Source organism: Cydia splendana, chromosome 20 (genome assembly GCF_910591565.1).
Source record: "Cydia splendana chromosome 20, ilCydSple1.2, whole genome shotgun sequence".
Lineage (NCBI taxonomy): Eukaryota > Metazoa > Arthropoda > Insecta > Lepidoptera > Tortricidae > Cydia > Cydia splendana.
Window position 1 is genome coordinate 15,032,609 of NC_085979.1, and position 21,724 is coordinate 15,054,332.

Here is a 21,724-nt window from a genome sequence, read left to right on the forward strand (position 1 = left end):
ACGAATTATACGCACATTACTTACACTGCTATTTCAGTAGATATCACACTTGCCAGAGCTTCTAAATGTTTAGGTCGTAATAAAAATATTGGGAGGACGTGACGACGAATCGCAATGGTTTCATTTTCCCGACTCGCAGTCGTAAAGCGAGACCGTCATCGCGCGGCACGAATTTAGAATATTGACTGACACGCTTTAAGGTAGTAAAGGACGTTTATTGGGTTTATGTAGTACCTACTTTACTCATAATTGTATAATTAATGATAAACTTAATGTCTGTATAGTAAAGTTTTACGAGTAAAATACCTAATATTACATTTTGAAAATTCGTTATTGATAAAACTTAGGAAACCTCAGTAAAATACACCTCTTTGTAACAAACACAAATTATATAATTTAGAAACGATTATTATCGACTTATTAATCACTCCAACTACTAGCAACAGCCAATTGAATGTGGGATGTGCCAAATTCTAGATGTAACACTCGCAACACCCTCTTTGTTTGTCTGATACAAATGATTCCTTGCTACCATACGTAAAATATTCTTACAAAAAAGAATTAAGGTTAAATATACTCATGACACGTTATTGGAATTTACAATAAAACACACACTTATAATGAACATTATCCACCGCCAAAATTCCGCTCCGCCACACATCACTAAAAACCTATACTACAAATCCCTGAACGATCGCCCGTAAATCCACCGCAGAGCTTGCTATACGTAGCTACGTTTAGCTACACGTAGCTACAGCTAGCACATGTGCGGGCCCAGCCACACGTGAAGCTACCAAACCAACGACTATAGCTACCCGTGCTCAGTACGTATGGCGGCAAAATGGTCTAAGCGACGCTTAATCGAATAACGAGTTTAGGTTTTTGTTTTTTATGAGTTATACGGATGGAGCCGAGGATACCATACAGGGAGTAGATAAATAAGTGTAGTGAGTTTAATAAAGCTATCATTGAATCACTTTGGCCGTTCAAAAAACTACCTAGTAAAGTGAATTCGAGGAAAAGTAAGGGAATGGGACAGGGGGCCGATTTTTGAACTTCGACCGGTCGATTTCGTGTATTTCGGTCTTTAAATTAAACGAGTGGTCAATACCACTCGATTCCTAATTTCTATCGCTCGTATTTCAAAAATTAGCATTTCGCTGTTATCGACCGATTTTGGAGTGACGAAATCGAACGCTCGAGATTCAAAAATCGGCCCCCAGTAGTGACGTGTGACATGACTTTAATAGCCATTGCAAAACATAATGTAATAATTACCTAGACTTAAAAATGATATCAATTACTACGCGTTTTGCTCGCAGTGCAAGAAGACATTGAAAATAATAATCATTTCAATATCACATTTTCAAAATCTTAACACGCTGTGTCGCTTAACCCGTTCTGCCATTGTCGGCGATATATAGACGTATCGAGCGAGCATCACGACAGGACGCGGGCGCTATCGCCCCGCGGCGAGCGTCACCTTGTCACCGACCCGCTTTAATGGCTGCCGCCGCCCGTGCCGACTTGATACTTGCATTATTTTATTTTGCATTAATGTATCCTTTTCTGATTTTATAAGCTTTTACATATTTAACTTGCAATGATAGTATCGTTTGTAAGCAACAACAAGTTTTATTGAAAATTTGTAGACCATTTCAAGACAGAAATCAAGGATGGTAATTAATAGGAACTAGGTGAGATAGCAACGCAACTTCATTGACTTAGGGATAGTTATGGAGACCTAGGCTCTCCGAAATATGTCGCGCGAGTGACTAAAAACACGTCAATTTTCAAATTGTTCAGCTACAATTACATCCCCCTCTCTAGCTCGGTAAGCTGTGACATTAACCGGTAAGCCGGTGCCGCGGGCCGGCGTGCAAACTGCAGTGTGAGCTTTTGAGGTCGGCTACGTCTTATTCACTTTGAAAGCTGCGCCCAAGGATGTAAGCTCCTTGCGAATTTAGCTTAAAATATTTCCAAGTTCGAGTTAATATATGGTTCACATAAGTCTGTCAATTAATGAGAAAAACACGACGTCACCGAGCCTAACTCGATTACGGCCTGGGTGACATAATCTATTTATAACTGACTATATAAAAATAACTGTGATTCAGTTTAAGTTTTTACATTTATCACTTGTTGTATAACAGTCGAAAATTTGTTATTTCTTATTGTCTACTGGCTTTTAATATGAACTGGTTATGGAACGCAACCTTCTGATAAAAAAAACTATTCATCCGTAGGCTATCATCAATAATGTTGATTACCTAAAAAAGGAATGTTGGCGTTAATGAGTTGCGTCATTAAGAATTGTATCAACGTGAACAGCATGCTTAAATATTTATTAACGAGGTCTATTACCTATACACGGTCTCTGTCTATATAAATGCCGCTTTTGTTGTCTGCCACTATTATTAAAATAAAAAATGTTAGTTATTCATCGATAGCCACATTTTGTCAAATGTAGATGGGACTTTCTGTTGATACTGAATTTTGACTAGTTATCTCTGTATGTAGATGTAGAGATTTTATGTATTGTGGTAATGATGTGAAGTAAACAAGAAGTCGTAGCTATTCTAAAGGTAGCCCAGAGATAATCGAAAGGGGTTCAGCAGAAAAGTAATAAAAACTAGATATATTTTATTTTCTAAGTTTTTATTCAGAATCTTTAATTATTTAATGTAGGCACTGTCCGATATACATCTTTTTATTAATACAGACAAAGAAGTTCTAGTAAAAATGATCTCAACGCTAGTCCCAAAAGTATAAATAATATATGGTAGTGTATAGTAAAACGCGTTGGCTGGAAGCTCGTTGAGACCGCTTGCGGGCTGCATAAAAAATGTCTGGCGCGCGGCGCGGGCGGAGCGCTAACGGCAGGGGTGGCGATCGCGCCAATATCACCATTAATATTTGATTATAGATATTTGCTTTGTGAAGCTATTGACACTATAATTTATCCACTATAGTCACATTCTAAATAATAGATTTTTTTAATAGAACTGGGCACAAAACAAAACTTGATACCAAACCAAATAAAACAACATCAAATTATAAGTACACATAATTAACATATTTAAAAAATTACAGGTTAGCTTAAGAACAAATTTTATTTATAATTTCAAAATAAATATAGTTTGAAATTACCGTTACAAAAACAATATTGAGTCAAGCTAATCTTCCTACTGACAAGTAATTTTTTTAATGAACTACGTAATCCTTGACGCGTCAACCCTAAAAATTAGCGATACGATGAATAACTCCAGTAACCACATAACACGAGTCTTTAGATATCCCGTCCAAAGCTTTTAATATCAGAATATAAAATATTACACGGCACTGAATAATAAAAGTCCGGCCGGCAACCCTAGCGGCGGCGCGGATACGGGCGCTCGCCTCCTACATATTTAATTTGCCGGACTGGTTTCTGTCCGGCGCCGCTTTGTTGTTACGGCTCCATCGCGAAGCCCGCGCCCACCACTACCGCACACTCCCGTCGAAAACGACACTGCATTTAGCACTCTCATTTACTTTTAGGCCCTTTTGTGATGCGCGACGGCGGAACTTCGACACAAAATAAATAACCACAGAAGCACCGCTCCGTACGGGCTCGGCTGCCACCCACAGGAATGGAACGCGCAGGAACACAATCAAGGGCATGTCTAAACCACAACTTTCAAAGCAGCAAAAGTTACACAAAAAACTGTTGCCAGGGAAAGACGATCATATCAGCAGAAATATTTCTGTCTACTTCGGAATTTATTTTCTCAATTGCTTATGAACCTTAACAGTCTTAAACTTAACACACAGGATAAAAAATATAATTTCAATTGATATGTCAGTTTAATAAGAATAGCTATTGTATGCCTAATATAACATTTGAGGAATCCCATCAATTGAACATTTTGTTCATTAACAATTTTCAAAATCCGTAATAATGAGGCCTTCCTCAGTAATCGGGAAATTAAACATATTTAGATAATTTCATCTCTACGAATACTACACAGTAGCTAGTATTATAACAGCCTCTGCAAGTCGGCATTTATTGCACGAAACTCGACGTGGCAATAAGATCTGCAAGTTATTCATACTGAAGTTGGAGGTGTATGAGTGTCTCGAAGGAATCTAAGATGAATTTAAACCGGCATACGGTACAGTCATACATTCTCTAAACTTTGGTCCACCTTTGTTGAATATTTTGTATCCTCTCCGCATTCACGTATCGTCAACAGTCAAAAAAATAAGTGATATGTAAAATTTTTCCTTTTGAATTTTTCCATATTGTGTACCATTGTAGATAAGTTACAATTACTTGATTGTAAACACAAATGAAACAAAAATAAACAACACTTTTTTTTTATTCATAATTTTAGGAGCTTAGTCGCTGAGCGATTATTGCGCTCCATAACTTACCTTTTATTCATATTTTAGTCAGTTAAAGACCAGTAGTTTTTGAAATTGGACAGGAATCAGACCGAAGCCAACTAGACCTCCCATAATAAAACGTGGGCTGATTGAGGAGTCGCTATTTTATTGATGAGTGGGCGTCGAACACAGAATTGAATTTGTATGGCTGCAGGTAGCTACTACTGATATTATGTTTATTGCTTCATCAAAAAGCCGGGTTTTATTTGAACAAAGTTACATCAGAGTCAATATCGCTAGTGAAGTTAATAGTGGCTGTGAAACAATTCATGTGTAGGTATTTTAAAATCCAGATTACATGCGTATTTTGTGTTAAGGTTAAAACACAGGCAGGTAAATAAATGATTTTTAATTGCCACACCCAGGGAGTTGTCAGAACGGTATCTGAATCGTATTCTGAATACCTTTAGGTACTTACTTTTAATTTTATACAATTAGGTGACAGATGATATGAATACTCATTAATTTCGAAGGTATTATGATCTCTAAACAACAAACAGTTCAATGAAAAGTTGAGTCAAAGCAAATGCGGCAATGCAGCGACATGCGTGACATTATTTTTGTAACATTCTCACATAAAGGACCTCCATTGAATTGAATAAGGCAAGGTAGCAAAGGCGAGTCCCGAAAGGCGTGAAATACATAAGCCGAAAAAGATAATCCGCGTCACGAACCCGACGGGGGCCCTAACCAGAGAAGACAAGTGAAGAGGATTCCAACTACTAACTTTGTCCGTGTTCTAAAATGTATAAAACTGATAAAACAAGATGTTTTCTTCGGAGTTAAAAACTACAAATGTATATATTATTCACTACTATAAATTAAAAGTGACACACACCAATACAGATTCCTTAATTAATGTGATTAGTGATTTTTTGATGAAGATGAAGGATCAGAATAGGTAATTAATTTACCTATGTCTTATTAAACAGATACATAATAAAATTTGTCAAAACTATCAAAAGCGATGAGACTCCGTTTCCACTAATGAACACTTCAATTTTAATAATAGGTAATCCAAGTAATCTTTAAATATGCTTCGATGATATACGACATAATAATCCTACGCAAAAAAATATAATCACTACATTACAAGCAACTTCACGAACAACTTAGTATTTTTTCTCCAAGCACCGCGCACGCAAACTTAGCGCACGTCAAAACTATCGCAAAAAAGCTAGACGAACAAATAACGAGCGGGCCCCGTCGCGAAACTGGCATATCCACTCCACCCGGGCTCAGTCATATCCTATTTCATAATTCAATATACGCTTCGCTCCAATTTCTGTAGCAAAGTGCAAGCGCGAGAAAAAAGCCAAGCGACGACAGGCCAGGGGGAGGCAGTCTCGAGGGGGGCAGGGGCTTAATCCCTTATCGCGGCCGCCGACCGCACATCGACAATTATAAAGAGGTGTCAGTGTACGTGAATTTTATAAGCCCTGAATAACAGCGGCAAGCCCGCTAAGCCCTTTGTTCGGCTAACATGCACTATGGCTTATGAGCGTTGATAATTGAAAGGGTGATTTGAATAAACCTATGTTACATGAGCTTTAAATAATAAACAAGTCAGTACAAGACTTAAAATTATCATTATTTACTCATTATTTCTGTTTATGATAATAATTATATATTTGCAAAATATTTAGATAAAATATATAATTTAATCTGTTGTAATGTTTGACCATGATTAAATATTGAATTATAAATAATTTAATTAAATGACAATCCGGAGTTGTAAATGTATAGATCAAAAAGGATCTCATGTGTGATACTGATAGATAATAATTTTCAAACCGAACTAGGTGGGACGATTAGGTTATTTGTATGTACGTGTATTTTTATAATATATTTTACTTTACATTTAATATATGCTTTACGATTTACGACCAATGCAATACCGGAGGGAAATGAATACTAAAACGCCACAGAGTCGAGTACACGTATTCCAAGTTACCACTACACTTCTATATTTCTACCACGAGAAACTAAAATCACTTAATCATCTTTTTATAAATACCTGTGTTTTTTATCGCGTGAACTGAAAGTGTCGACGTTTTTCATGGCTAAGTATCAAGATCGTTAGCGCCCACTAGAGCGTCGTAAGCTACCGGCCACCGCAACCGGCCCGCTAGCCACCTTTGGTCCCACTCAACTCACCCTCGCACCCGCTCGCAAGCTGTGAGGCGTCAAACAAATGTACACACTTTCTACCTTATTACAAAGGAATTAAATGCAAAATCGTATACATATCTTTCGACTGACGAACCAGTGTAAGTGTAATCATGGATTACGCAGTTGTAACGGATGGCTGGTCCAACTTATATTAGGCAAGTCGGTTTTGTGAATGCAGTAACTACGGTTTGACACGTCCCGCCCGAACGCGGGAGCTTAGCCAGCGAATTTCATTTCTCTCGCTGTGTAAAAATTTAATAAAGACAGTCTATACGGGCGAGCTGGGAAAGATCGGGGAGACGAGTGCCTTCTTGTTTATTATTGTGTTCGCTCGATTGATTCGAGTTAAGCGACATGATGTTGAAATTGAAAACATGTCTTCATTTAGCTTACTAACAGGGAAAGCGAAATAAATATGATGTATTTCTTGCTTACCAATTTACGAGGTTAATTCGGGTTTTTGTTCCATTTTGAAGATTATATACTTTCAAGTCAAACCTATGTTTTAGTAGGCTTGGGCAAACGGAAATAAAGCTCTCCATATGTATACTAGTGGCTCTGTGAGCTGTAGACCTCGCGAGCAGAGCTTGAAATAACATGGTGCTAAGAGCTTTAAATACACCGTGTTTTTTTTGATTTCCGTTAATTTCAAGGGTGCATTCCTGAGCTTAAATCAAGTAACTTTCTCAAAGAGACCGATGTTCTAATTAAGTCCATTTCGGAGATAATCCATAATTTATTTTTTTACTATAAGGCCTCTACAAGCGTGTACACTTGCCTTAGGGCCGGCTTACATATTGATTAGTGTTTAGAATGAGTTCATACATTTGCTACTAAACTTAAGTACAATCTCGGTCGATTGATGTACGAAATGACATTGATATGTCACAGATTTCAATTGTTTGGTTGAGTTAAATGTAATGCCCGTGTTACAACAACGCTATATGCTACATTTAATTACTTTTTAAACAAAAAAAAAAACAAAAAAAAATTTTTTTTTTGAAAATTAACTATGCCATTTAGTTCTTATAAACGTACTTAACTATACCCCGAAGTTAACGAAATTCAATAAAAACACGGTGTATAGTAAATTAAAGAAAAACAATACGAAATTTATGTGTAAATAAATACAAAAAGTTATAATATCCCAGCATACAATTACTGGGGATCGAACCCAGACCCTCTGTGCAAACAGAAAAAGCGAACGTTTACAAACTGAGCCAAATAGTTCTTAGATGGGATGACGAAATTTAGCTACTCCTTCTCAAATTAAAATTAGTTAAAATTAAATATCTAAATACCGCCTAAACCAGCGATAATTTTTTTCTGCATTTTTTGCTATTAACTCTGTAAACATGTTTCAAAAAGAAAAAAGTCTTATGATATCGATACGACTATTTGTTTAGGCGCCAGGTATCACGACTCCGCCATTTTTAAAAATTTCCAAAAACCGGATTGACAAAAAAATTTTATTTAGTCATAAAATTCGGTCACAAAATTTCACGAGAATCGGTTAAGAATTGCGACCTGTAGAGGAGAACATCCGGACATACGAAAGCAAAATGCCCGAGTCAAAACGTAGACCTTCGCTTCGCTTCGGTCAATGATAACACCTGTATTATGTATATTCAATGGGTATTCAGGGTTTTTAAGGGTCGGCAACGCTTGAGTGGCTCCTCTGATGTTGCATCTATCCATGGGCGACGGTAACCATTTCCCGCCAGGCGGCTTGTCTGCTTGTTTGCTGGCAATCACATAAAAATATTCAAGCAGACACCTTACACGAAAAGACAGTCTGTTGAAATATTTCTAAACCCCAATTTACTCATCCTAACACTAGGAGTTACTGTTCTTGTGACTCATACTTCTATTGGACTAGGAGTACTAGGACATCATGAAAGTTCAGATAGTTCAACATACAATACATCCGAATAACAATGAAACAAAACGGCTCGTGACGATTTCGGTTTCGCGCACCATTTCCCGAAGTGGGGGAAGAGTAGGTACTCAGTGTGAAAATTAAGGGAACGAGCTTTAATAATACTACTGAATAAAGCTACGGTAAAAAAGTGACAGATCAATATAGGAGCATCACTGAAAGAATATTCGTCTAGGTAAAAAGAGTTAGAGCAAAAATACAAGAATGTTTATGTAAGATCGTACCACATGTACACACGAAAATCAATTGTTATTAGAAATATCATACACCTATGTATTTCAAAAATCTAAAAAGCTCCAAATATTGAGATATGTTTTTACACTCAGGATTTTGTCAAACTAGTAAGATTTTCTTCCTGCCCTTCTTTTCTGATAATAAATCTACAGCGTCAATAACGCGAATCATAACTTATCATAATCAGGTCAATTATTTAAAACTGGACTTTTATATTAAGCAATAAAGCTCAATGTTCTAATCTTGTACGGGCTGAAATACGAGGATCTCACAGTTACATTCTAACTTTATATCACTCCAATATAATTAAATTATTCAATAAAGTCTCATCTTGATGAAATCGCTAATAAAAGTGAACTCTAGTACTGGTGAATAAAACTCAAAATATCATGACCAAATATATTTAGATGCAGATGTAACTTTACAATTTCTATTCGAATTTTAAACAATTAACGCTACATATTTAAGTTCTCTGGCCAGCAATTTCGGAACTAAAGTTTTTTAATAGAAAGGAGGATGGGTCAATTATACATAGTGCTGCAAACATTTTGGACTAGTTATTGAGTTTTCACTTCTGTCGGCACTCCCAGAGTGCAACCCGTTGTTTTTTTTTTCAATTATGGAATTACCCTGCCCACTGGCTGTTGAGCACAGGTGCGGGTTAAAAAATATGGCGCCTATTAATTTGAGCAGTCGTCCTCCGGGCCGCTCTGATGGGCTTAAGGTATGTTTTAAACAATTTGTGCGGACGAAGAGTGATAGGAAGAAAAATCGAATTAAAAATGTTAAGTCGCCATTTTCGGTTCCTTATAAATATCTTCCTATCTACTTATACTTTTATTGCAGCGTACAAGAGACTTCTAAACATAATGATATTCAGATTTAAAGATGTCACAATTATTGAGTAAGTACTGTAAGTAGGTATAAAGGATAACTTTTAAGAATTTTGACCCGAGATCAGTTCTTCGGTTAAACGAAATGTGATAGAAACTGACATCGGTTAAGAACCTTAACTGCCAAGACGCCAGCCTGCCCCGCATTGTTGGTTGTCTAACTATGTACTTAAATACTAGAGGTGTATAGATGTGGGCCCATTATTACACCACAGTGAATTAATTTTCAGGCCCTTATTTCAAACACCTTTATAATTTTCACCTGGCGCTGACAATTCGTCGTATGACGTCGTCAACTCGTCAAACAAGTGATAGTCTTCTTGACAAGTTATCTACCGAAATATGGCACTTCTGTTACTTGTCGCTAAAATTGTTCTTCTTCCCTTTGGCACTTATGGGTTTGCGAAAAAGACTAATCAATCTAGCTAGATTAATTTCTAAAAAAAATTGTTTTCACACGCTAGCACTGCAGTAGGCACAAAACGCGTAAAATTTATCACTTTGAGGGTAAGCCTTAAAGTGATCATAATGCTGAGGTCGGTCACCAAAATGTTGATTTGACGACATAATTTGCGACTAGTTTGGGAGATGATGATTTGTACATTAACTACATTTAATTGAAAGTGAAAGTGACATTTATAAAACTTTTTATTTTCAATAAATCACATTCTGTTTATAATCTAATCGTGGCACATCGAACAACAGATAAAATATACTCCAAGTTATATCCAAGTCTATTCTCTATACTGTCTATTTGAGGTATTTATTTCTTATTCAATAATGACATGCATTTACATTTATAATCACATTAATAATAATAGTATCACTATTAAATGCAGCTATCACACAAAATAAATTCGTAATGGTAGGGAAATATTTAGTACTTGAAATCGAATTTGACATCGTCGAGATGAGCAAAGTCCATAAAAAAACATTCTATTCCGATTCCGACATTTTTTCCGAGAAAATTTCACCCGTATAAATAATCTAGTAAAGTTTTTGTAAATGTTTAGAATTTCTAAAATAAAATAAAATTAACACAGCCGAAACAACGAGATCACAACATCAAAAACATCCAAATACTTGACTAGCTCCACTTTAAGTATCCTGAATATCAACATGGGCTTTCTTTGTACTAATCAGATCTGTAGTATGCGTTTGTATCTAAAACATCTATCACATTAATTATTGTGTCTAATCGAACATTGAGATTAGGTACCCGTCTATACCCTATGAGCAACCGTAGACTTCATAATCATCTAAACCCTTTAATTCCCGAGATTCCCTGCAAATCCTTGAAGGATGCGATTTATCTATTTGTTGCGCATCCGGAGGCGCTGGCGTTATTTAGTCTTCTATCTCCGACCCCAAAGAATTTTCGATCCTCAAATCCCGGCTCATATCTTCCGGAGAATCATTCCTCAAACCCATTACACGTGAGGCATACGAGCTTTGAGTAGCCATGCTAGCCAAAATCCCATTGGATAACGCCTGCACCGAGAGAGCCTCCTGCGACGGTCCGGGGTAGTTGTATTGCTGATAAACAGCCTGAATTCTCGCCGCGTTCACCAAAGTTTGTATCTTGAGCTGCGTTTCCAACGCCAAACTGAGCGGCAACTTCCGCAGCTGGCTCGCTATCAGTTTCCCGAACATTTCGAACTCGTTCTCGTTTCCGTTTTCCGAGTGCTGACTTAAATCCTGAGGGCCGTCCTCGCTCCGATCGTCGTAATTGCCTTTCTTTTGTTTAGCGGGCACCGGGTAGATGGTGGCGAGGGACGTAATGAGCGGCGTCGCGATCCCCACGGGAGGGTTGAGGAACGAGGAGGAGGCCGGCGGGAGGATGCCGAACGGCGCGGCCGGCTGGCTCAGCCCGAACGGCGTCCCGGGGCGCGGTGACGGCGTGTTGAGCACGTACGGCGTCGACGACCGCGTCGAGCTGCGCCTTTTCCGAGGACTCTTTTTCTCCGGAGATTTTCGCTCGCTTAAATCTTGAACGGCGTCGCTGTCGTCGCTCGCCGGTATCTCCAGCAAACTCGTATCCACCTGCCGCCAAAAAACATAACCTCAAATCAGCTGTTCGCGGCAGAGCGCATGTGTAGACAAATACAAAGTAAATAAACAAAAATAGTCTTACGGAGCTCGGAGTGACGATCGCCCGCAGAAACCTGTCTGCGTGCTCGAACCACGTGACGCTGGGCCGGTACGCATGCGCGCCGGCCTTCCGCGCCGCGCGAATCTTTTTCAGCTCTACACTATACGACGACCGGATATTCTTTATCTTATTCTTCAATTCTTTAACGGTGACATCCACCAGGTTCAACTCGTTAATAATCTCCACGTAACCCTGCTCGCGTATCTTCTTATTCTTGTAATGTTCTGATACCGGGTTCCATAGATATTCGCGTTTTTCGTACTCTATGATCATTTGAATTGTTAAATCTTCGCTCCATTTAGGATTGGCTAGCATGGCTACCATTTTGTTTATTGCATGTTATTATCGCGGGGTTCAGTGTGGTCAGTTTTTTGTGGGTTTATAATTCGCGTTTTGGTTTATGGTTACTAGGAGCGCAGAGGGTGCGGGCGGTTCGCATGCGCGCAGCATACTAAAAGCACGTCGATGGATGGGCGATGGGCCGGGCGCGGGGCGCGGGAGGGGCAGCCTATTTCGGGAGTAGCCGGTATCACGCAGCCGCGTGCTTTGAAGCGTGCTGTTTCCCTCCTCTCCGCGCGGAGGCTGGGCCGGAGTGAAACGGAAGATTTGTGGCCGGCCACCGCCGGCCGGCGCGCGACACAGTGCGTAATCGTGTCGCGAACACCGCGCCGACCCGGCCGACACCGATATCTGATTATACAAAGTCAGACAAAGATTAACAATCGATTTGGTTTTGTTGACACCTTTATGGTTAAATTTTCTAAAGCAAAAAGTTATAATATGCAGTTTTATTGGTTGGTTTGGATCTTGATTGGGTGGAGCATAAAATACTTATCAATTACCGTAGTGTCGATATCTTCTTCCAATTCGGATAGTTCTACTTAAACTCAATGCCCACATCCCCCTCTGATAGAACCTCCAACGGCTACAACCATTTTTTCGCAAAAACAAAAATCGAATTTAAAATTCGAACTCGAAAAATTATAGCTGCACCGCGCGGTCGTGATACCCGAGGCGCCGGGCGGCGGCGACCCGACGGGCGGAGAAGGGCGACAGGCGATAGGCGACAGGCCATTTACTCGCGCCGAAACGTCTGCACACACATTATGTTGGCGTATCTTGCAGCGCGGGATAATGTATGCGCGCCAATTTACCAAACGGGCTTTTTGCAGAAACGTCCTTAAATGGAGAACATTTAGCACTGATAGCGTATCGTAATGAAATGAAATATGATTATAGGTGTGCAGATTTCCAGGGAACATTAGTTTTGGTTGAGACTGGTATCGATAAAATCTCGAGCGTGTTTATGGACGGTACCGTGTTAAGTTTTAAACAAATTTAACAACTTCTTAAAAAAATAAATGAAACGAGAATGCAGCTAATAAAAACCTTCAAATTGAATATGATAAGTATCTTACGAGAACATCCCTTCATTTCTTATAGCGATTTGATAAAACCATAATCTTTAAATTGTAAATTCTTCTTCTATCGCAAAATAATTTAGGGTTAAGACAGCCTTTTGGCTACCGATCATATTGTTATTAAACTTTCTTCTTTTATGAAGTACTTATAATTGTTGAATACTAAACAACATTTCTTTATGTCTATTGTATCATTTCAGCCAGATACAAACACACCATACAAAAAAATATACAAAAAGCGAAACAAGTTCCATCCATGCCCCCTCTCGATTACGGCGCCCGCCAGACACGCTCCCGTGCAAACATCGGGATGATAACTGTCCACTCGTATTTACTTTGTTCCCAGCTGAATTTTAACTTTTACCTTTGTTGTCAATGCATAGTAACGGTTTATTAACATAGGAATAAAAGGCCAGTTTGTAAGAAGATGTTACATTGCACATATTAAGTTTAAATTCAAAATTATCGATGTTATACCTCCAGCTCAATTTGTTAAATTATTAACTTGTTTGACGACCTGAAAAAAACATTCGCAGGCCTCATTGATATAAACCCTAAGAGTGCAAATAGAAATTCTTGTGACGGTTTCAAAAAATAGGGTAATATGGCGGGTAATATCAAATATAAAAATTGAATAAGTTTGGGTTATGGCGCTTGAACAAACTTAAAGGCCATTTAAACATGGGTTCTATTTTAGCGGACATTTTCTACTAACCCGTTTGTTGCTCAGGCAACAATAGCATTTAATGTAATTAACTTGAAGCCCATCAAGTGCTCTTACCGATACTTCATCGAGGCGTTACCCCTTCAACATTACTTGAATAGGATCAACTGACATAGCTATGATGTCGTACAAGTAAATATGACATGATAACAACACGATATCGCAACATATAAAAGTGGGTTAGTAAATTAATATAGGTACTCATAATATATATGTATATGAAAACGGTTAAGAAGGCAAAAGGAACTAGCTTTTCTCTTCCAACGTTTCATGCGTCACTTTTGCAAGGTAGTTCCACTGTGTGACTAGGATTTTAGGGAATAAGCAATATTTCTTTTACTTCTTATCCATGCATTTTGATAAATTGGCTATGTGACTTTTGAAAACTTTAATTTGCTGACAACTAAGTTTGTTGGATGACCTCAAAATTAAAAATATAATATTAGTGGTTTTGAAAGAGAATGGCTCTGTTTTTGTTTTTCTTAATTTTTCACGTTTCAAATTCAAATAGTTAACGTGCACTGTTTTGTGCAAAAAGGAATGAATGCTAGTTGGGGTTAAGTAGTCCACTTCCACATGTTTACATTCACCAAAAACTTACTACAATAAATATTTACGCCATTGTTTTATGACTGTTGTTCTTAAATTTAAGACAATGGTTGTCAAAATATGAAAGAAAGCAAGAAACACTGCACGTGACGTACGGAATTGTAATTTCCATGCGGCCCACGCAAATGCAGAGCCCGCAGAGCGCTGCAGTCTATTTTGACAGGTGGCATGATAACTGCGGGCCCGGGGGTAATATGCAGGGACGGGGGACTGTAATAAGCGATCCCGCTCCGTGCGGTGCGAGAGATTTCATTTTTACAAGCTTTTATTTAGTTCCACCTCTCCCGGTGTCTGTGGGTCTGTATTCATGTAAGTGCTCTATATTCATAGACCATTCTTTTAAATGACATGTTTTATGTAAAAAATATTATGTATAAATAAGAATTATACAACGCGATAGCGGCAGTCCTAATTTATGATAATTGAATTGTAAAATGTCGTTTATTACTTATAATATATGTAAGAAATTACTCACATTGGGGATGAACCCATTTTCCATAGAAATATAGGGCGTAGAGACCTGTATGGTATTTATCTATAGGTACAGGGTGATTCAGGAGACGTGAGCAGGACTAATACTGCGCATTTCGTAAATTATAAGCAACACTTTCGTATCAGTATTAGTGAGGTTAACGTTAATTTTCTAGTCGTGTTGAAAAAAAAAAGTTATTAATTTATTTACGACACGCGTGGTCACCCTAAAATTAGAATACTAAACTACCGATATTTCTGTGTCAAATTGAATGTCACCACTGTCATCGCGGTCTGGTTACTTTTGAATACTCGTATCTCACTCAAGTTTGACAGTTTATTTTCTTCGTAATCAAAAATTTAATAGGTTTTATGCTTATTAATTAGGTCTTGTAGGGTGACCATGATCGTAGTGGATTAAATTTGCCCTCACCAAAAAGTTAAAAAATAGGAAAAAGTGTGGTTGTTTCACCTAAATACGACGGTGATCGATCAATTATCAGTTACTGAGTGTGCAGGATTAGTCCTGCTCACGTCTCATGAATCACCCTGTATATTGTCAACTTAGGGAGTTATATACAACATGTATATGTTTTTTGTCACACCACTTGCCCACAACAAACTTCCTCAAACCCATAATCAGATTTTATGGATATATCGTTACTTATAAATTTGTCACGAGTGTTCGATTGGCAAAGTACATACCGGGTGTGGCCTGTAATATGAGCAAAAAATTAAACTGTAGGCTGTGCTCCTCATACTGACCAACATTTGTTTGGCGACTTTTAAAAATAACTTGTGGGTTGATTTTTAATACACTTTAAAGTTTATTCTAAGACGCAATGTATGGCGAATTTTGTTATGTTTAAGGCGTGACAAGCAACGTCAATCACAATGATATGGCGTGGCGATGGCGTCCATTGAAGATAATATTTATTTTGTATGAAAAATAGGGAGTCTAAATACTTCATAATTTTTAAAAGTCGTTGAACAAAAGTGTCTCCGTTTGAGGAGTACAATCTATGTTTTAATTATTTGCTCGTGTTACAGGCCACACCCGGTATATAAATGTAAGAAATGAGTCGAGTTGTTAGCATAAGTTTTTACCATACACATAGCTAGAAAACAAAAGTGACTCTCGAATGTTATATTTTATGCCGATCATTAGTAGAATGGTTGCAGGCGCTAAGGTAACGACAGGATAAGATACGGGGCGGCGCCGACACGACAGGAATGCGCTTGTTCCATAAATTAGAGCTGACATCACCATTTCTAGTCCGTCCCTTAGTAGATACTGAGACCTGTCATTGTAATGCATTTTGTATGAAAATGCCCCCTTAAGCATAGAATATTATACTGAAATTATAGCTCTCAAAATTAACTTCTTCAGAAGACGGGCAGCAATACCATCTGTCATCAGATTTTTTGCGCATGCAACTGTTATTACTTATATGTATTGCAATTATGATAAATATATATTACACAGTAAATAAAAATAAAGTCAATAAAGTGGCTTTGGTGTATGTCCAGAAAATCTGGAAGATATCAAGTGTTCCTGTGAATTCTGATGAATGTTATCATTAGATTCTGACCCGTTTTTGTCCTACGTAGGTAACTACTCCATGCCCCGGACACCCCAAGTAACTGCTCCGGGGAATTTACCTGAGACTGATATTAAGATCAAATTTAGATCCTCTGCGGTCGATCAATACAAGGTGTTCCTAATCCAGGCAGTGACACCAGAATACAGAAAAATCGTGAGAAGCGAAACGTGACTCCCTGCATTCAACACAACAAAAGATCATATTGACATTATACTGATAAATGCACCCACCGAGAGCCAAATCACCTCAACCAATAAGGTCGTAAATATATGCGTTGTATTTTCACATTAGACCTTCTTTTTATTCGCAAAGCAAAATTACCGGCGACGCGTCAAAGCGAGCCGATGAGTATAAACCGATATTTATCCGTCTACCAAAAACAAACTTAACTTTATCACTCCACGCAACTTTATTGCATATGTATAAAGCCTATATTCCAGCGAACAAGCTGTTGTCGGTGAGAGCAAAGTAGGCTACTTCACATTTATAGCCAAGGCTGTTTTAATCGCTATTCCGACGAGATAGAGTCCTTTTTGCAACGGGTTGTTAAGCCGGGTCTGTAGCCGTAGATAGAGTTCGCGTGCAGTGACGCAACCAACCGGCTTGACATCTATAATAATGATGCTCAGGTAGAAAGAAGTTGCAATATGGTACAGCTAGGAACCGTAAAAATGGAGCTGAAGCTTAGCTACAATATATATAGCTTAAGTAGATATATAATACTTAGTTGTAGAGATGAACCGGTTCACGGTGTAAAAAAATCACCAACCATTCATCAAGGTGTAAAATACCCCTCTAAACACAAAAACATTGGTTTTAAAAGGTCTCAATTTATTAAGTATCAAAGATAGGAGAGTCAAATTAGAAACAGAATTTGATTGTGATCCAAAACGAGATAACTAACAAATAATCTGATCTTACCTAATTCAAAAATATCCGTTTATTACTTGACGAATTTCGGGTTCGCTAACAGGCTTCGCAAGCCCAACTGTCCAAATTTCCAGTTTGGGGTCATCCATTAATTACGTCACACGAATTTCTAGGTTTTTTGACCCCTCCCCCCCCCTTGTCACATTTGGTCACATTTGGCAAACCCCTCCCCCCTAGTGTGACGTCACATTTTTTCTACGAAGTCGCCAAATCGAATTAAGTAAGTACCTAAGTATTATTAATATTTTATCAAAATATTTTTGACGATATAAATATTAGTAATTTTATAACCCAAAACTGCTTAGGAAAGAAAATTAAAAGAATAAAAACGATTATCGTTTTAAAAACTTGTTATTTAAATGTACAGCGAATAAAATAATTTAAAAAAAACTTCGGTTACTGATGAAGTTAAAGTCACGTCACAAAGTTTGTGTCTCCCCCCTCCCCCATGTCACAATATGTCACATTTTCTTGACCCCCTCCCTCCCCCTAAACGTGTGACGTAATTAATGGATGACCCCTTTACACAAAATTAAAATGGACTTATCACGAGTTTTTTCTCAATTACTAGATTATACCTAAGTATAAGTGGTATGTTCGAAATTTTCTTTAGCAATGGATCATCCGTATCAAGCGGCAGTCCGTAATGAGAGCTTGGGAGGACCCTCGGCGCGTCGTTAGCGTTACGCCACTGTCAGATGTGCCGGGGTGACCGACATAATTACTGAATGTGTTTCTCTGAAGTTGAAGCATAAGTATAGCGTAAATCAACCTGTACTGGCTTAGCTGGCTTGGAGAATTGACGGTTAGAACAACATTTATTTCCAGTACGAAACTAATGTATTTATCGATTAAATATTTATCGCATGTCTATCCTCGGAAAGACATCGGTTGTAACTTTTCGTTAAGTACTTAAGAGTAGTTGTGAAGGATTAAGCAAACGTTTAGTAGGTCTTTAACTATTTGTAAGTACCTTATTTATGATGCTGTGGATGACCCAGGGTGATACCTGTTCAAAGCGGACTACTATCCTTACCTGTGAAAAGAAATAAGAAATCAGTATCTTAATATTTATTTGGTTGTCAGTCTACGCTACACAGATTTGTAATTACACAATGTAAGTACTTGTGTGGGGTGCTCATTTGGCGTGTTACGTCAAGCATAAATAACGCATACTCAAGTACCTAAAGTCTATTTTTTTATTCGATAGACTAAAATGACATTTCATACTATGAAATGACATTTTATGTTCATACTAGGAAATGTCATTTTAGTCTACCGAATAAAAAAATAGACATTATACGAAGCAGTAACTTTCGTTCCTATGCTTCCTTCTAGTTTAGTGAGCTTTAAATCTATACGTTTTTAAACTTTTCTACCCCGACGCAAAAACGTTTGACGTTTGACGCCACTGTCCGTCTGTTTCTGTGGCATCGTAGCTCTCAAACGGATAGACCGATTTCGATGCGGTTTTTTTGCGTGAAAGTGAGTTTCCTTGCGGTGGTTTTTAGCTATGATTAATAAAAAATGATCCAGCAGTTAGAAGAAAAAATCTCAAACATGATGTAAGACATTTTTTGCAAGAAATGCGTAGTGCGTTATAACAATAAAATTAAACTTAAACCCCAAGTTTAATTTTATTGTTATAAATACTTGTGGTTGAGGTATCCCGTCTATCTTCACTTCTTATTGATAGGACAGCAACGCTGTCCCACCCCGTAAACCTTAAAAATCCCATTGAACTCTATACCGTATTCTAACGTAATAAAGTATACATTCCTAGAGCATAGGGTTGATAGGTAAGGTTGCCAGTACGCGGCAGTCGACGTACAATTTGCAAACGTTAGTTATAATGAGGGGTAGGACCCCTCGGGCTCGGGCTCCTGTCGTTTTGGACGTTGTCAGACGTGTCAGACGGTACGATCAAAGGAACTAATATAAAGTGGGAAATATAGGAATTAATTTTTAATATTTAGTACATTTTTATTATTTAACGAATTATGATTTTTTTAATTCGGCTGACGTCTCTTTTCATATGGAGAAAGAATGTATAGTACATTGTAGGAGAGGACGGAACACCGCTAACAGATGGACGAGTGCGTTCGGCCCTCAAATAATACGAATCCATCTTTAGCGTTTCTGGCCGAGGCATTACATAGTGCTTTTCACGACTACTGCGAGGAAATAAGAAAACATTTGCATAACTATAAGTACTATCCCGCGATTTCTCTGGTAGCAAATTACTAGCCACTGCCTGTGCTGTCTCTTGAATTTCGGTTAGGCTTCAGCGTAAGAATATCATTTTCTTCACTAGAAGAACTCATTTTTATAGCGAGCGTAGATACGTAACGTGTTTCTTGTATTTTTAGTCAGACACAATTTACAATATTTAAGTAAGTATATTCACATTACTTTTTTACTTTTTTTATCACTTTTAAGAGGCGTTTTTCTGTTATTTGCTTCAAACCGACTCTAAACTTAGAAGAGTTTTTGCTAAATAAAACCACAAACAGCTACAAAAGTAAAAAACGCCTTAAGCGTTTTTTTTTTTATTTATCGTATGGCATATGTACATGTCACTGGATTACAATGTCAAAGGTTTTGTTAAAATTTCGCCCTTCCCAGGTACGCAACTGCTTCATCTGACAGGGTCTTAAAATCATCTACTTGGCCTGTGTATCTAGTAAGGGGGCATTCCAGAATGATGTGGTTGATGGTCTGATCTGGGTGCCCGCAGTTACAGGCAGGAGAGGAGCTCCAGCCCCATTTATACCAGTGGTGGCCTTAAGCGTGAACTGAATGGATAATTGTTAAAAAAAATGAACTGAATGGTTTTGACATTTCTTTTTTTTAAACAAGAAATTGGTCCTATAAATAACCTAATTTTATTTTTGAAGGAAAAAGTTGCGCCAAAAAAGATCTTTTATTGATTTTTATGTTTAAAATTATACTCATTGCTGTAGCGAACCGTCACCAATGACAGATGATGATAACAATGAAACATTGTAGTAGTGGTGGTTCAGGTGCCATCATCACCAGACCACCTATTGCCACATTTCCGAACAGTGGCGTGAAAAGAAATGTATGTTAAGTCGCCTAGCTGGGCTTAAAAAAGGAATCAAACAAACTTGACTCTAGTTTTGACTCCACGGTGAAATCCTCTGAATAATTGTAGGTGTATACTGTTATTTCAAATTTCCCGTAGTAGAAACTTGTACTTAAACTTAACTAAAGTTCTAGATTCTAGATTATGAGAGAAGAATCTGTAATGAAAATGACACGAAATCTTGTAATCGGATACGGTCTACGTGTTTGCCAAAATGGAACTTAGATAACCGATATTTAAACACAGTTAACACATTCAGTGCCAGCGCGAGCTACGCGCTACGAGCGTAGCCAAAATGGGAAAACCGGTATGTAGCAAAAAGCGCCTACGAACAGAGAACTTGCCTAGGGGGTCGTTGGCAATGAATGTTTTATGTTTATTAAGCTCAGCTCCTGTCTAAAATGTCCACTGTATTTTCTAATACTCATCCGCAACGTCACATTACGCTATATGTATACCAAGCGAACATAAGTAGGTAGAAGTAGCGACAAGCGGGGCGGACGCGCGGCTTCCGGACGCTTCCTTCCGGAAATAGGGCCCGTTCCGGGCGCCCCGGCGCGCGCCTAATGGCTCGTGTCTGTGTAATGTCGCGGCTATGCGGCCCTGGTAGCGGCGCAAGTTACGTGATGCGCTCCTGGTATGTTTCACCTTTTGGAGTGCTATTAGGAACAAGACAATCAGAAATACGCGTGTAAACGGAGTAAGTTCTTATTTAATACTAGCGACCCGCCCCGGCTTCGCACGGGTTAACTTTATACATCTAAACCTTTCTCAAGAATCACTCTATTGATAGATGAAACCCCGCATGAAAATCCGTTCATTAGTTTTTGAGTTTATCGCGAACATACACACAAACACACAAATGGACAGACGCGGCGGAGGACTTTATTTGTTCTATAAGGTGTAGGGATAAGAAACCAATTCACACTGGATGCTCTATGAGCTGTAGACCACCCTTAAGAACTTCCAAAAACTGATTCTACAATTAACTCCATATAATGCATTGTGACATGGTGAAGGAGAGCGACATATACGAAAGCG

General features: G+C 38.2%; 2 protein-coding genes across 5 annotated transcripts in view; both read right to left on the reverse strand.

Annotated features, from left to right (window-relative positions):
• The window catches only part of LOC134800532 (nucleolar protein 4), a 157,801-nt gene that overhangs the window by 112,038 nt on the left and 24,039 nt on the right, over nt 1-21,724 (reverse strand). The window lies entirely within an intron of this gene.
• Nucleotides 10,297-12,586, reverse strand: LOC134800575 (uncharacterized). The gene is made up of 2 exons (XM_063773064.1): nt 11,801-12,586; nt 10,297-11,709 (listed from the first exon to the last, which is right to left on the reverse strand). The coding sequence occupies exons 1-2, from the start codon at nt 12,140-12,142 to the stop codon at nt 11,014-11,016; spliced, it is 1,038 nt and encodes a 345-aa protein (XP_063629134.1). The 5' UTR covers nt 12,143-12,586; the 3' UTR covers nt 10,297-11,013.